This window comes from Chaetodon trifascialis, chromosome 7, assembly GCF_039877785.1.
Source record: "Chaetodon trifascialis isolate fChaTrf1 chromosome 7, fChaTrf1.hap1, whole genome shotgun sequence".
NCBI classification, from domain to species: domain Eukaryota; kingdom Metazoa; phylum Chordata; class Actinopteri; order Chaetodontiformes; family Chaetodontidae; genus Chaetodon; species Chaetodon trifascialis.
The window spans coordinates 17,923,316-17,940,810 of record NC_092062.1 but is presented as its reverse complement, the minus strand read 5'-3'; the positions used below and the strand labels follow the sequence as shown (position 1 = coordinate 17,940,810).

At 42.2% G+C, this 17,495-nt stretch overlaps 1 protein-coding gene across 2 annotated transcripts in view; it reads left to right on the top strand.

Moving 5' to 3' along the window:
• The window catches only part of galnt1 (UDP-N-acetyl-alpha-D-galactosamine:polypeptide N-acetylgalactosaminyltransferase 1), a 41,394-nt gene that overhangs the window by 9,621 nt on the left and 14,278 nt on the right, over positions 1–17,495 (top strand). Inside the window, exons 2-4 of one of the 2 annotated variants that reach the window (XM_070966347.1) lie at positions 5,928–6,040; positions 14,091–14,230; positions 14,323–14,491. In XM_070966347.1, coding sequence (XP_070822448.1) covers positions 14,092–14,230; positions 14,323–14,491 — 308 coding nt within the window. In that variant the 5' untranslated portion in view covers positions 5,928–6,040; position 14,091. The remainder of the gene's footprint in view (positions 1–5,927; positions 6,041–14,090; positions 14,231–14,322; positions 14,492–17,495) is intronic. The other variant, XM_070966348.1, reaches the window with a different exon arrangement.

Genomic DNA, 17,495 nt, shown 5'->3' with positions numbered 1-17,495 from the left:
TGGGATATTGAACACATGACGGTGCTGCTTAAATGAAATATTGATAGTGCTAGCTTGGGTAGGAAGTGCGTGCGTGGATGCGTGCGTGGAGTTGTATGTGTATATTTAGAACTTTGTCCAGTGATTGATTGTGTATTTTGCAGCAGCCAATGGGGTATTGAGTGTCCATTTTTTGAAATGTGGTCTCATAGATCAAACCACTTGAGCTGTGAACTAGTAGTGTTAAATAGCAAGATTAATGAGGACTGGGAGTGCAAACAGCCGGATAGGTTATTTGATGCTGCCCAATGCCAAAGTCAGCAACTAATAGATGATGTCTTATTTGTTGGTAAGAGGCTTTCATTGGCACTGCTTGAACAGTGAGATCAAAAATGTAATTCTTTCCTGTGAGAGAACAACAGCTTTGCTTTTTGTTGAAGAGCTGATGCTGTAGATATTGTACACACTTGGAGTGCTTCGAAAGACTTGCCAGTTTTATTATATGGGGTCTCCAGATGCCTGCTGCACATATATCATGTCATCCTAACTGCGGGTCTACTGCAGCTGTTACAGTAAAAGCACTAACTCTGCTAAATGGAAAACAAAGTTTAGGATCATTAATGTTATCACACTGTATACAGCTAAAACCCAGCTTCTGTTGTGCAGAAAATGTGTTAAACCCACACTTTCCCACAACGCCACAAGAAGAGGAGATCACAAGCTGCGTAGAATTGCTAGGAAGTCTGTCCTGGATTGGGAATGTTGCCTGGAGCGTTTGAGCACACAGCTGGGGGCATGCACACACTAACTGTAAGCCTTATCCTGTTAGCACGGCTGCTGGCCAGAGCAGAGACAGCAGGGAGATATGGAACCGAGAACAAATCACAAGCCTCCAGATGTCACCGTGACACACAGAGATTGATGTGAAAGTTTTGGGCTAAATCTGTTCCATGTAATCACCCAGGACACAGGAAGGTAGCTTGTGAGTGTGTGTGTGCGTGTATTGTCGTCACTGTCATGCATGCTAACGGTGGTCTAGCAGCCTGCTGTGCCATTTCTTGTGTTCTGTGCTCTCTGTAAACAGGAAGCAGATCTCTCTTTCCTTGCGACTCTCCTTTCATCTGTCCTTTTCTGTCTTTTCCTTTGTCCCTTGGTCCCTGTTTCTTCCTCTTCATACCCTGCTTCCCTCTGTGAGTACATACATTATATCTAGAAAGTGACAAGCCCCCAGCTCCCAGAGCACATGCTTATTATGGAAAGCAAAGCCAGCTGTTGTGTGAGCCGTTTCATCCATGTTAAGTGTGACATAGTGGCGTGTCCAAGGAGGTTGAAGCAGCTGCTTCTTACCTATTTTCTCCCTGCTCTATTCTTGGCATTCCTGTTTTTTCCTCTCTGGGCTTCCCCTGGAAAGCTGTCAGAAATGGTGAGCTACAGCTACATTTGCCTGTGACACTTTTGTTGTCATCTTTTCTTGCCTTTCCTCTAGTCCCTATTTAGCATGGTTTTGGTGTTTGTGCGTGCATGAAGTGCTGCAGGCCCCTCAAGGCCTTCCTTTCCCACACCACTAGAGATGTGAGGTGTTTGACAGGGTAGGAGGTCGAAGGGAGAGCTGGGGGGGGGGGGGGGGGGTGCACAGTTGGTCCAGGATTGGCACAGCACTACTTGTTGTTGATGAGACCCAACATGTCATCTTTGGACTCCCTCTGTTACAACATACGCTACAAACAGAGTCACATAACACATGGAGAATCCCTGGCTAGGAATCAAACACACACACACACACACACACACACACACACACACACACACACACACACACACACACACAAACAAACACACACACACCTCATGCACATAGTAAGCTATCACCCAGCTTTTAAAAAAGAAGACCTTTCTTCCCGTTTCTCTTCTCTGTGTCTTTCTCTGGCACTGGAGAGAGCAGTTAGGTTTAATGCTTCACCATGGCTGGTTGGTCACAGTGTGTTTGCACTCAGTTTGGGGAATTGTGAAGGACTGATTTGACTGTTAGTTTTAGCTCAGCCCACAATACCCTCTAAATTGTCCAGAGCAAGGGTCATTTCAAAGCTCCACAACCTTGTTTGGCACCAGTTTTGCTTTGAAGCCTCAGAGGCCTCAAGCTTTAGCATGCCAACTTTAGCTTGCAAGGTGTTATGTGGGTGCAGACATGCATACTGTCAGCCACATGGTGTGTGTTAAGTGATGTCTGCTTGCTGAAAGGGAACTTGTGCTTGTTAGCAGAGATTTCATAATTAGTCCGCCCATGAGCTCCTACCCACCTCTGCATTTTTCAGTCTGCCTCTGTCACTGTTTTTTTGGACTTGTAAAAGGAATTACGTCGACCCAGACTGAATGGAAAGAGGCCTGTGTGGGAGAGGAGACAGAGTTTTTGGATTAATGACAGGGAGTGTTCTGTTGGGACATTGATAGAGGCAAGAGTAGGGTGGGATGATGAGGACTCAGCTTTTTGGCTGCTATTCTGCATTCTATGTGTTGGTTCTCAGCTGGTCACAGCTGTAATGAAGAGAAGTAAGGAGGTGTACAAAAGAGAGGGAGGGCTAAGACTCTAAGAAGCAAAGAATTAGGGATGCACTGTTCCAATTTTGAGAACATATCCTGTATTGGCAGAGGGCATCTGCCAATACAGAATATGGCAGTAGTCACCTCTTTTCCCAAATATAAAATCAATACGATATATATATCGATAACACTGCCTCACTGCACAGAAGTGTAAGTGTCTTAACTCTCAGTGTACACTGTCTTCTTTTTTGTGCATTTTAAGTTATATTTTGCTACATGGTTTATGAGATTTTGTAACCATAATGCATCAACATCCGTTCCATTTTTACCATATTGTGATTTGAGTGCTTAACGCATTAAAATAAGCTCACTGCAGCAAATGAATGGAGCAGAACAGAAAAGTATTTCATGTGGATTGCTCGCCCATACATGGTCTCCTTAATAAGGTCAGCATTGGAACCGATGTCAATCAAATAAATTGTATTGGTCCATTCCCACTAGAGGAAAATATGATTAACTTTCTAACAAACACAACTTTACATGGCGATTGTGCCCCACAGACAGTTTGAAAGCAGTACTCCCAATGTGAAGCAGTGTGCAAATCCACAAAGAGTACAGAATAAAGTTATATCCACTGTTCCAGTCTGTTACTCATTATGTCGTCCTATTGTCCATCAATTTAACATTGATGATTTAATGTCTGACAAAGTCTGTTTTATTCCGCCAGTACACCAACCGAGTCACTAGCTTAGCTTTAGCTTATAACAGGAGTGGTCCACAGTGAGCAGAGAGCAGTTAGCTTGTTAATCCCCAATGAAACTCAAAACTTGTTACTGAATTAAAGCTACTTTTCGGGCTATGGGGACAGCAAGAACACAGGCTTCACCTGTGTCCCTCAGTCCACTTTTATGTCTGCTACAACAGTAGGACAACTATACACTCACAGGCTCACTCTCAGTGGTGGAAGAAGTACTCAGATCTTTCACTGAAGTAAAAATAGAAATGCCACAGTGTCAAATACTCTATTATACTATACTCTATACTCTATCTAGTAAAAATCTACATTGAAGAACTAAAGTTTTAGCATCAACATATACTTGAAGTGCCAAAAGTAGGGAAAGAGAAAAACAGCATCATCAACTATTACATGTGGGATTTTGACTCCTGTTGCTGGAGGACTGGCCTGAGGGAGCAAATTCTGATTAAAGAGATTATGTGTGTGTGTGTGTGTGTGTGTGTGTGTGTGTGTGTGTGTGTGTGTGTGTGTGTGTGTGTGTGTGTGTGTGTGTGTGTGTGTGTGTGTGTGTGTGTGTGTGTGTGTGTGTGTGTGTGTGTGTGTATTTCTGACCCGACAGTTTAGATTTTTTTCAGCAGACCAAGCACCTGCTCCAAGCTATAGATATATATTATGTCAGCCTTTAAACCTAGGTCAGCCTCTAATTTCTGCAATAGACAACTGTAATAGTGTGGTAATCATGTCAAAGGAAAGATTCCGGTGTTTTTAGAATAGAAACTTGAGAGTTACTGGACCTTACAGCAGGATCAATCCCCTTAACCTGTAACAAAGTGGACTAACAGCATATTTCTGTCTCTGCTCTGTGGATGCTTCTGTCAGGGCAGTGTTGGCCTACATAATGCCATGTTCCACTGGCACAGCTCACTGTTTGGACAGGTCCATCTCTGCTCACTTGCTCTGCATTACACATCTGACTAAGTGTCCGTCTGTTAGCCCAACTACTGAGGCATTACATGTTGATATGCTAGGTATTCTAGGTGCGTGCCTGTGTGTAGAAAGCCAGCATATTTGTTTGTGTTTGACATCAGGTCTGTCTTGCAACAGCAGTAGCTACACGCTACTCTACATTTTGTGGAACAATTAATACCCAGGTGGAGGAAAAGCTGAGTTAGCTGTACATGCTGTGAGACCTCCAAACTTTGCTTTACTGCTGGAGAAGAGCCCAGTAAAATGCACAGACATGAAGTATCTCTCTCATTAAAATTTTCACAATTGACATCTGAGTACAGTATGGCAGAATCATGTTGTACAAGGTTTGCTCCTTAATTCTGTCTCAGTGCATTTCAATTTCTCGTCTCTTTTGCTCTTTGCAGTTCCTCTCTTGGTCCTTTTGTTCTCCTCAACATATAGCACATCATGCAGGGGCTACAGCATGAGCCGAGCAGGAAGCAGAATGAGGAGAAGAAGAGGTTTGCTCCACAGACAGAGACAGACATGGGTTGCTGTTTGCACTGCAGTGTTGTGCGTAGTTCTGTGGGTTTATTTTGTGATTGTCAGGGGAATCTGATGTGTATTTATAGAAGCTCTTGCTTGTCCTGCTTCCAATCTGCAGATGGATTACATTCCACTCAAACTTTGTGGAGGTGTGTGTAAGATAATGGGAGAGAAAAGAGGGAGAGAAAAGAGGGATAGAAAGAGAGACGGTTTGTGGAATGTGTGTAAGACAGAGATGGGGTGTGTGTGTGTGGGGGGGGGATGAGGAATGAGGAATGATGACTCACCCAGGAGAAGACACCTTTGGTGGCCAGGACCCTTCACATACTGAAGCATACCTGCACTGCAGTACAGCCTCCTCACACTCACTAACACACGAGTGTGTGGGCTGGCAGGAAGAGATTTATGGTATGGCTCCTCTTGTACAAACTCTTAATATACACACACACACAGGCTAGCGATCTAAAGTCCCAGTGGACCAGAATGATGACTTGGCTTTAAAGTAGGCCAAGGTCCAGATTGAAGGACACACACACACACACACACACACACACACACACACACACACACACACACACACACACACTGAGTCATATTCACTCGCATCTTTATTCTCTGCGGATTTTTCAAAAATAGCAGATTAATCCAGTGAAATGAGCAGTTCTGAGAATCCGTCAGTAGTCCATCCATATATCCCTCTACCCCTTCATCTCTCTCTGCCTTCTCCCTCCCTCTCTTTTTTATCCTGCTCCAAGCCTGGGAGAGAGTCTTTGGTTATGTTCGACCTTTGGGTGGGTGTGGACTGAGGGAGAACGGAGGATGATGGATTTATAACACAAAGAGATACAGTGCTAGGCTGGCAATTAGTAAATGACTGACAACTGGAGACATGCCTGGTGACATATGACTCTGACTGGCATAATGCGAGAGAATTATTGTGCATGCACAGCCAGGAAGTATGTCTAAGACCGTCGACTTTCATCTTCTCCCATGTCTTCCTGTGCTTACTTTGTGGTTTTGTGTCCCTGAGGTGCGATCGGAAGGCTGTCTGTCACTTTTCAAACCATCAGCAGTCCCCCATTCACGTACTGTAACAAGTGTTTAAAACATGCATGCTGCTATTTTCCCATCTGCAGTAAAACGATATTTAGTGACTGTGTCTGTGTCTCTCTCGTTCAAGGAGCATGTTCGAGTGACAAGCCAAGGAGGAAGTGGGATCTCTGACGCTCCGCCCCCTCTTCTGGTGGAGCACCCTGCACATCTGTCCAGAGACCCCTTTAGTCACTTGGGCAGGTATGAGAGCGATGAAGCTATTTTTTATGTATCTAAAATTCACACAGAGAGGTTAATAAACTGAAAAGTTTAGCTTTCAAAAGTCACATGTAACCTGACAGTCCTCACTGTTATTCTGCTGGTATCCTCATGTTGACAGCACTTGGGGCTGAATCTCCCTCAACCACCCCAAATTTACTTTGTATGTGTTGAAGATTTTGGTCTAGTTGATTTTGCTAAAATCTATTGTTTATGTATGTTTGAAAGTATCCCTGATTTCTGTATGGGTTGGTTCGTGTGATTATCCAGGGATTTCTTTCCCTCATTTCCTTTCAAGTCCTCACTGCTGTTTAACAGCTCCCTTAAAAATCTTTTTTTTTTTCTGTCAAATCCACAGTAAATAGTCGATAGCAGCGCAAGTGTTTTTCACTCTATTTTGGTCATTGTAATTGTATTTAACCTGTTGTAGCTATTTAAATTGTATTGGGCTTAGACTTAGACTTAGACTTAGACTTAGACCAGAACATACACACCAAGAATACTGCATTAGGATTTAGATGTTCACAAAGGTTAAATGCATAGGCGATAAACTCAGATGCTTGCTGACCCAGTGTCTTGAATGTGGGCCTCCCAGTTTAAGGATAACCTCTGTTCTCACTTTGCTGCCCTGCTGGTTTAGAATTAAACTAGTTTGTGTCAACTCTTGATAAGATCTCGAGCTTGTACCAACTTGTCCACGTACAATACAGGTGTATAGCTTGCCTAATAGTTGTAGTGGTTGGACTGTGTTTTTCTTACTTCTTACAGTCATTAGTGACCTAGTCTGACTGGCTGGATGTAGACTGTGGGTGTAAGTCTGCCATTGGCTGCCTATTTCAGGCGGCATTCCCCTCCCATGCCATTATCTGTGTGTAACCATTTTTCAAAATCCCCCGTCGCTACAGGAAACAACCTACATGTTGAAAATAGCAAGTTACCTCTAACCCCAACTTGGTTGCTAATGGAACGAACCTAAACAAGCTGGCAGCCGTTACCTTTTATTTGGCAGGGATTTAGCCCTTTTAATACCACGACTCGCCTCCTCACGTGCAAATGTGTTTTTTCCCTATAGCAAAATGATAATGGTGCAGCCAGGCCCTTCTCCTCCATCTGTGGAGATAAGTGACAGGTGACAGATAAGTGATCAGTGACATTGCTTGGGTGTTTCTTTAATGTGTGAATACATAGGGTTAAATGCTCTCTGTAGTGTACACAACAAATTTCATTGCTCAGAGTAAAAGACATAAAACGATTAGGGGTTAAATTGAAAAAGATCCCTCCTGATTCCTTGGTGTTGTTTTCTTTTTTTTTTTTTGTATTGAAGCAGATTTGCATTAAGTCTGATGTTGGTTTGTGGATGGAATATTGATAAATAAACTTGTTGTTCTGTTATGATTTATTATAGTATAATGATGCAGACTAACAATGAATGTAACAATCGGCTGGTGAACAGTGATGTTTTTCATAAGAGAAGCTGTCAAAACCACATGATCCTTTTAGCAGTGATCATGTTTAATTGTTATGTGTTCCCTTTCATTCAAGTGTTCAAGTGTCCTGCCCAACTTTGACCACAACTAGACATGATATATTTACTGTAAAGCATCATAAAGTTTAAACAAGTTTCATGTCTCTACTAATTAATAGTGTTTTGAAGTGAATGTTAACCAATCACTGCCTGGAAGGTAGAAAGTAAAACTCAAATATGTTGTGTGCTTATTGGGCTATTTTGTAAATATTACTTGATTGGTAGGACATAAACTTGCAGAAACCTCATGCTCAGTCTTTTAAGAAAAGAAAGCAAAAGTTTTTTTTTCAGTGGGTAATAAGTCTCTTCTCTAAAATACCATTCTTCTTATTTGCTCATGGCACTTCAAGAGGATTTAGATACCAACAGAACAGTATAGTTGCAGTGGAACAAATTCATGTCTAGAAAGTAAAAGCACAGTGTAAAGTCTATCACATTTTTCACATTTTTATGTTCAGAAAAAACATCGAGGGAGACTGTTAAATTGGTTTGTCGGCAGGGAAACCCTGCTGTGATGCCAGAGCCTCATAAATCCTGCCTGGCTGGCATGAGTAGTAGTATGAGTGCAAGTGAGAGCAGCTGAGATACAGCAGAGGCCAGACACACAAACCTAGCAGGTCAGTTTGCATTGAAGTACTGTTTGTATTGTGACTTCATTAGGTTGTGAATGCCTGTTTGCATGCGTGCCATCTCTCCTTACTCATCATCTTTGTTAGGCAAAAACACGGCTATCGCATGAGTTGTTATGATGTTGTGGTTTGTGCTTTCTTTTATCTGTTGAAACTGATTTATTTGTATTCATGTGCTGTGTGTCTGTGATTTGCTGGTACTGGATAGCCAAGCAGTTGTGCTCTCTTCGACCATCAAGGGAACACCCCCTGTGACAATAATGTGTATTGATTTTGGCCGAAAATGCCCGAGTGATTGGAGATTGAAGTGTTTAATTCCACTTTGCGCCTGTGCCAAGCTTTGCATTGGTAATCAATTTCAGTTGGGAGTTGCAGCCATGGGCAGTTTTCTCTGTTTTACTCTTTGCCATTTTTACATTGAGTTTTTAAACTTTCTCTCTCTCTCTCTCTCTCTCTCTCTCTCTCTCTCTCTCTCTCTCTCTCTCTCTCTCTCTCTCTCTCTCTCTCTCTCCCCTCTCCCCTTCTCTCTCTCTCCTTCTCATTACCAATATTAGTTTTGTGTGACCCTTGAAAAAGTACTCTGGTGTAAGGTAGTACACGTCTACCTTATTGTTCACAGTTCAGTTCACTGCACCTGCACCAGACCACGACTAAACTGCTTTAACAGCCTACATGAGGCTCAGATCGTTCCAGTTTTGATGCTTTCGTTTGTCATCTGTGATGTGAAATGATCAGATTTCCCACAGCCGGAGAAACAAAAAGTCATTTACAAAATCCTTGTCCACTGAGGAGAGTCTTCCTTTCGTGGCTGCTGACAGGCTGTCAGTCGGAGAGTCACTAATACTAGATGGTATTAGAGGAAGTGACACCAGTTCAAAAGTAGTTCATTGACATTAACAATGAGCTCAGGAGCAGAATGACGGAGCAGCAGACAGAGTCCAGTTTCAGTTTCAGTTGCTGGCAGTCTCTGTTGTCACTGCTGTGTCTGCTAATTATGATAAATAATGCCTCTTCTCTTTTTCACTGAAGATTAATGTCTTATTTCAGAAACATGTACTAACTTTTCTGATGTTAGTGGAGGTGATCCAAAGTGACTTGTTAGGAAACACTGCAGCCATCCCTGTAATTACATGCATGCATATATAAATAGGAATATACTCATATACAGTGGTTAGACAGAACACAACATATCCTATGACAGTGTCCACTGACACATATATAGTGTATACTTTCGCTCTTTCTCTGTTCCAGTCCTTGTCTCACCCTCCTCTATAGGACGAGTGTGCGTCCTGCAGTCAAGGTTATGACCTGGAAATGAAATGACCCCAGCTTTCTTGCCAGGAGTTGCTGTGTACCTCGGCTGCTCCACAGAGAGCAACAGACACTGCTTCAGGCCAACTTGTTCTGTTTCACTTCCCTAATATTAGCCTGTGCCTTGTTCTGCTCCAATTGAGAGGCATTACAACTGTTCAGAAAATCACCGCACCCATTACCGTTGTCTTGGAAACTGTTGAGCTTATCAAGCCCACGTGACCCAAGGACAGCTCACACACTTGAATAGCACCATCTCTGGTTTTCTCATTGAAGATGCTTCAGCAGCAGCAACATGCATTTTAACACATTGGTTTATGATGGAGAGTGCGGTTAGAAGAGTAAAAGACATCTGGTTTCGTAAAGAAGAAATTAGACTAGACAGAGAGCAAGCAGAGAAACTGTTAGTAGTTTATTATGTGATTTAGAAGTACAAACTTTGCGTTGATTAGTAACATGCAAATCCTCCCCTCTCATTGGCACTCCCTCATATAAATACTCCCCCCTTCTCTTTTAATTTCCTTTAAGCCTATAAACATGAAATCCCCAGAAGGGAGGCTCCTTGCTCCCAGACATAAATTGTGAAGTGAGTGAAGCTCTGGATCCTCTTGCTTCAGAGTTTTTCCAAGCCGTTGTGAGAAACACTGGTTGTGCAATCTCTAAAGGGGGATTAAGCCTGTGGAGAAGAGGAGAGGAGGGGATATGAAGAGAGACACAGAGAAGGATGTGAAGGGGGAAATTGTGTTCTTGTCGGGAAGTAGTGATGGCAACCGCTCTTGAAAGGAGACAACATCACTAAGAGACGAACAGGGAGTGGGGGTGGAGTGGCTGGGAGAGAAAGCTAGATGTCCTGGATGGAGATATAAAAGGAAGATGGAGGGAACGTGATATGTTAATGGATGAGGGAGAGAGTGCAGAGAGGGAGAGATGGAGAATTGTGCGTCTGTTTAATGTCATAGGGAGCCCGGCTGTTTAAAAGAGACTTCAAAGAGCCTAGCGCCCAGCATAAACTAAACTGACACACACTCACACACATGCAACACACAGAGAAGCAGGGCCTGGGGCTGCCATGAGCACACAGGAGACCTGAGGTGTCCTCTGCCATGCCTGCTTAGAAATACAGTGAGTGGAGAGGTACGGCTGGAAGAAAGCAATGGGAAAGCGTGTTTGCATGCATTTAGTCAATGCACATGCATATAAGTCTTGTCTGCTGCTGCTTGGAGCGCTGCTGTCTACTTCTTTTCTATTTGCTGTGATCACATAACATTCAGAGAAACCAGCTGACATCTCTCTGACAGCATAGTGACACGACTCTGTGAGCAAGAAAATATATGTGTGTGTTTCTGTGACGGAGAGCTTCCGTGCCTGTGTCTGTCTCCGCTCGAGTGCTTTGTTAGGTGTTTGGCAGATGTGCCAAGCTCTGGCTGTGTGGAACAGAGAAAGGAGGAAAAAGTGAGCTATATCTAAGTTTCTGCCGTGATATCAGGTTGTGTCATGTTACTGCGTCATGGTCAAGCAAGGCCGGTCCAATCCAGCAGAGGTCTGAGAAACAGAGGACAGAGAGATTGTGGAGCAGGGACTGAAATTCAGGCTTCCCACTGCTCCTGGAATTTCAAGAATTTTGAGAGGAGTGATCTGAACAGTGAGACAAGAAATTTGATTAATTCTTTGAGGATATCCAGGAGGATGAGGGAATTTTCCAGACAGTTAGTTACAGGAATATAGCTTACTATGTACCAAGTGTATTTTATTTTGTGTTGGTTTTCACCTGTCCTGACCAAACTATCTTTCACTTTAAGTCTAACAGGGATGTGGTGGGAACCCTGAAAAAACACTTAACTTTACTGTGGCCCACAGGAAAATATAGAGGTTATATATCGAAGAAAGCAGATGTATAAAACAGCAAGGGTAGAAGCTATAATGATACAGTAACATCCCATATAGCATGGCAATCTGTTCTAGCACTCAGCCATCACTCATGCACTCTCTAGTTACACTTACTGCACTAAGAAAAACACCTGTGTGTGAAGTGTAACGACAGTTTATGGCGTGAACATGCTGCCGTTTTCCTCCCCTCCACTGACACACACACACAGGTCCTAAATTATCAGCTAGGACCTGTATATGAGCTTCTTGTGAAACTACCAATAAATGTGTGTATTCATTTTGTTCACATTTGTCTTACTTTTTTCAAATAAATTATTATAACTCAACAAGATTTCAGCATCTCGAAGTGCTTCACAAATATGATTTGAATAGAATAATACAGTAAATACTAGGATTGCAGCTAACAAAATCTTCAGTTTTTCTGCCAATTATTCTCTCAATCTATTAATTGTTTGTTCAACAAAGTTGCTAATCATAATTTCCCTAAGCCTGAAGTGATATCCAAAATCCAAAGATATTCAGTTTACTATAACACAAGACAAAGAAAAGCAACAAATCCTAACAGTTAAGAAGCTGTTACCAGTGAACGTTTTGTCCTGTGCCTGAAAACTACAAATTAGTCAATTACCAAAATAGTGGCCGACCAGTCAAAGTCAGCACTAATAAACACAGGAAGTATATTTGTAAAGCTGTATAAATTAAACCGTGTATTATGTGTCATTAGAAAGTCTCAATCAAAATAAAAAGGTGTCATCTCATGCTTCTGTGTTTGAGACTGTGTGAGAGGGGACTCCAGAGGTGAAGCATGGGAAAGCGACACGCTGATCAAAAGGTCACTGTCAAAAGATCTGACATGAACGGCTCTTCATGTACTGTAGATACCAGGCCACTAAGAGACTTATCCAAGGTTCATATTATAAATTTGATTAAATCTGCCGCTGAGTGCCAGCGTAAACATTACATGAGTCACTGTAGTTAACCTTGTCAGAATCGTGTTGCTGTAGTTTCATTGATTTGATTTAATTATTTACTTTTCAAGGGACGAGCAAACAGAGCATTGGCATGTATCTTTGCACCAGTCTCACCTTGTCAAACTGGCAGATAACATCTTGCAAAGTTGCAAACTCCTATGAGTCACATGACAAACTTGGCAAGAGCTGTGAGATGTACATCTCCAATCGCGGTCAGCTTTGCATTTGACAGCGGCAGTTAGGTTTTTATCAAACTGCAGCCGTTCAAATGGTGTAGTGCTCATTGCTGTTGACTGTTTATTGCAACACTCACCTCTTATTGCAGTGCCCTGCAGTTTTGTGTTTCTTTATTTTGTTTGATATCTAATCCCAGAGAGAACTAATTCTTCGTTTGCCCTGTTGTTGTGATGCTACATATGGTCTGCTGCAGAGTACACACATATATACACGATCTGATATCACCATGTTGCTGTTCCTACAACATCTTAATGTTGCTCCAGGTGCATCACTGCAACTGACCAATCATGTTTTTATGATGTCATAGCTTTCCAATACAAGAAAGAGATAGAGATCAGGTAGTATATCAGATAAACCTGACATACATACAGTGTAAAGATTTAACTGGTCAAACAACTACATCATGACATTGAAACTATTTGGTTCCACAGGCACAAAAGTATGAGAAATGACAAACTTTGAGGGAACAGACAGATCTTTGCTCTTGTTTTCTGCTGTGCATGGCACTTTGTGCTACCAGAATCCTATCAGGTGGAATTTAGAAATGCTGCTCTGCAGTTTTCTATCCTCCGTGGCTGCTAAGCAAAGCTAAACTAAGCTAAGCTAAGCTAGCTATGCACAAACACCTTTTTTTTCCTCCCTGGGGCACGGGAGAAATCACTGTGGCCAAATTAATTTCCTCCCTTCTGCTTGTGCTGCTGCAACCTGAGGGATCACTGAGGCAGAGAATCAGCTAAAGAGAGGAGAGATGGTGCTGGAGGAGAGTAGGAAAGGGGAGCAGAGGAATTTTAATGTGGCTGTGTCTGTCTCTCGCTGCCTGCCAAAGAAAAGCAATTACTATCACAGCTCCTCTCTCTGCTCTGTGTATGTGAATGTGTGTATATCTGACTACACTCTAGCACAGAGGGGTTTGGTATGTTAAATGTATAAAGGGTAGATTGGCTTGGACACTGTAGGGTGTTTGGGAACTCTGATGCAGTGGATGTCTGTTGAAACTTAAAAGCAGCTAAAGCCTTGCTTAGATACCATAAAACATCCTCTCTAGAACACGAAACGTCAGTGTTTACTTTGCCTATAATGATGCCACTAACCTAACTGATAAACCTTTACAAATGTCCTCATGGATTTACTGTGTTGCCACTGGAGTTATTCCTCAGCCCTCGATTTGTGGCTCCCTCTGAGTGTGAAGGTGACCATTTGGAGAGCTGCTGAGAAACACCCGACAGATAAGAGACGGAAGTCAGACGGACGGACAGACAAACAGGCAGAAGGACGAATGGTTGCATTGAGAAGATACTCCGGCGTAGAGCCGTGGGCAGGGTGGAGGTTGAGGGGGATGAAGAGAAAGGCAGGGAGATATGAGAAGAACTAACGAGTAATCTCCTCTGCAGAGCTTTGGAAAATCCTGTGATTGTGTGCAGCAGCTCAGGACTCACCATCACGCCTACCTTTCTCTCTTTCTCTCTCTTTAGGATGAGGAGGTTCGCCTACTGTAAGGTGGTTTTGGCCACCTCTCTGGTGTGGGTGATGCTGGACATGTTCATTCTGCTGTACTTCAGTGAGTGCAACAAGTGTGACGACAAAAAGGAGAGAGGACTGCCTGGGAGAGACGGTGAGTGTGCCTTACCACACATATACATATGATGGTAGAGAGATGGTAGAGGTACATCCTGAGTGTGTTCAATGTCTGCGTATCCACTGCAGATTCCCTGGCCAGGCCGCGGGACGGTCCCGGTGAGGGAGGGAAGCCTGTGGTGATCCCTAAGGAGAACCAGGAGAAGATGAAGGAGATGTTTAAGATCAACCAGTTCAATCTCATGGCCTCTGAGATGATTGCTCTGAATCGGTCACTGCCTGACGTTCGCCTGGAAGGGTAAGCAGCCTCCCTGCAGCTAATCATCTTTCCTGTCACTTACTCTTACTTACACCAAGTTCTCCTCAAAATGGCTGCCACTGGCATCCACTGTTAGGACAGTCCACACTGGTGATCAACTATAAAGCGCAAGCCAAACATGTGGCCTGATGCCTGCACAATCAGTCACACAGTGAGCCACTGTTGTTCTGTAAAGGTTAGTTATGAATAAGGACATAGAGACTGATGTATGGATGCACAAGTTGAGGCAGAAAGCATAACCTCAGCAACACTATTAATTATCATTACGTTTTAGTATTATATTATAAAAGCATGCTTACAAGTACAACAAGTCCCGATTCCTTATACTGATTGTGCATAGTATGTACCAAATGCTGACTGACTTTGTATACTCTCCTGTAGTCAGTGTATTAGAAAGAAATCTGAACATTTTATTCTAACAGGAAATTGTGAAGTACATGTACTGATGTCAGTCAAGCAAATTTTGAAATACCACTGCCAATTACACAGAAGATTCATTAGTTATTGTTTTTTTTATTCCTGGGACATTCACAAAGCTGTTTTACTATCATCCACAAATCATTTGAATTTTTCCCAGCTGTGAGCAGCTCCTCAAATTCCCTTGTTCAGTGTGTTTTGGGAGAGTGCAGTCCATGGACCCTCAAACGCTCAATTTATGAGCATCAGTGCAAGAGTGCGGGGATTTTTCTTGATTAAACAGACAGTGAAAAGCAGTTAAAACTGCAGTTTGTTGCTTGTAAGTATGTTTTCATACTGGTTGCATTGTATTTAGTTGGCCAAATAACTGCCTGCATGAGAGCTAATATGTTATGTATTGGGAGGAAATTTGGGCTCTTGTTGTGCTGTTTGATAGTTGGTTAAGTCCATTAGAAAGAGTGTGTCCTCTTTCTGTTCTGTTTGTTCGTAGCATGTGGCCCACCTGCACTCTAGTAATGCTAACACAAGAGAACAGATATTAAAATACAGAGAAGTATTAAAGTACAGCATGAGCCACTGCTGCTATGAGCTACTGTGTTTTTATTTGCCATTATGGCTTCCTGGTATTGATGATGCAAGACAACAGTGGCCAGAAATGAGTTTACTAGCATTCTGTGTAATTTGCTCATGGCTCTTGGTTTGTTTTTAAAAGCCAGTGTGAACATGATCCAGACCATGTTCACACTGGCTAAAGTGCAACAATATATAATTTTTTGTCCCCCTTGTAGTCTGGAACAAATGAACCAATGTAAAGGTGTGAAAGTGGTCTTGCACAGTGACTTTTGAGTATGTTTATTTTATCTTTATGACAGCCGACTTAGAATGGAGTATGGAATTCGGATACGGCCAGCCAGGGATTTTACGTCGTGGCGTCATGCTGCACAAGCAGGTGTTACCTAAAGGTTCACCAATGAAGTGGCACATTTATCAAGAATCCCACCTTTTTGCCTGTCAAATCAAACTGCCTTTCTCACCCTGACTAATAGCCCATTGGCTCACTGTCCTGTTTAAAAAGGAAAGACATCACAGTTAACCCTCTATGGTACGCACTATGATCCTAGTTGGTAAAAAAATGTTTGGGTTGTTTTTTTGTCTTAAAATAGATCAAGTAAACATAATGAAGAGACATTTTCAAAAAATATTATTTTTTTAGTAGTTTTTAGGGTTCGTTGCCATATGGCAACACCGTACCATAAAGGAAAGTAATGAAAACAAGAGTTTTTTTTAAAATTGTATATAACATTTATTTTAAAACTCATGTTTTAGTATAAACAATCCCCAGTAGCCTGAACAGTTAATAATACATCTCATGTGAAATAAAAGCTTTTAAAAAGACATTGTGGGACTGGAAGAATACTCCTGCTCTTCTTCCACACCAGCCCTTTAGCCTTTACCGTTTCCTGTGGAGGAGGTGGACCTAGAAAACAAGCAAATATCCTTAGTAAATATCCTTAGTTTAATGCAATACATAAATAGAGGCTGGAACATGATTACCATATACATTTTACACTCTCTTACTGGTAATACCTATCACTTCACTTTCACCCTCACTGTCCTCCCTCTCCTCACTGTCTCCATTGCCCTCACTGTCTCTGCCCTCACTGTCTCTGTCCTCACTGTCTCCACTGTCCTCATTCTCTAGCTCATAGTCTTCATCCATCTCACTGTCTTCATCACTCTCACTCTGCTGTGTTTCCAGCAGCTCATTTTCCTCGTCACTGAATCCCTTGTCATCTTCACTATCATCTAGTGGGAGGGCTAGTTCAGCTTTTTTCCGTGATTTACCATAAAAAAAATTGGCATTCATTCTGTAAATGGAAGAAAGATGTGTCAAATATCATCTTATGCAATGTGGAAAGGACTCACAAAGTGCATTATTATAGTTTATAGACTATAGAAGATCAGTGTACACCAATGCAATTGCAAAGTAGGCCTCTAACTAAATACAACATGTTATCAACATGCCAGGCTAGCAATCCATAATGGTACGGTGTTGCCATATGGCAACGTACACATTTTTAACATTTTCTATTATTTATTAATCAAGTACAGGGCAAGAAACTACATAATAATGAACTTAACTCACCTATTATTGAGTGTATATTTTTTTCCCCGTTGAAAAACTTCGAGAAAACACTTTTTTGGTGAATTTTTAGGAGTCAAATGGTGAGGCTCCTCCTGTCGATGATGTCTGCAGAAAAGGGTTTCAAAATGGCCTCCAGAAAGTCATGTGACAAATTTAAACACTGCCAATCATTTACTTAGAACCCCACCTCTTTTTTAATGCATTGCATCATACCTTGGGATGTATTATCTGTGTGTAGAAGGCTTAAAATGAGGTTGTTGCCATGTGGCAACGCTGTACCATAGAGGAAGTTGTAATACCATTTCATGGTATGAAACCTTGAAGGTAACAGAACCCTGAATTCCAGTGTACCACACCTCAAGCTCACTGCCTTACAGATTTACTGCAATGTAAAGGAAATCAAAACCAAACAAAGTAAAC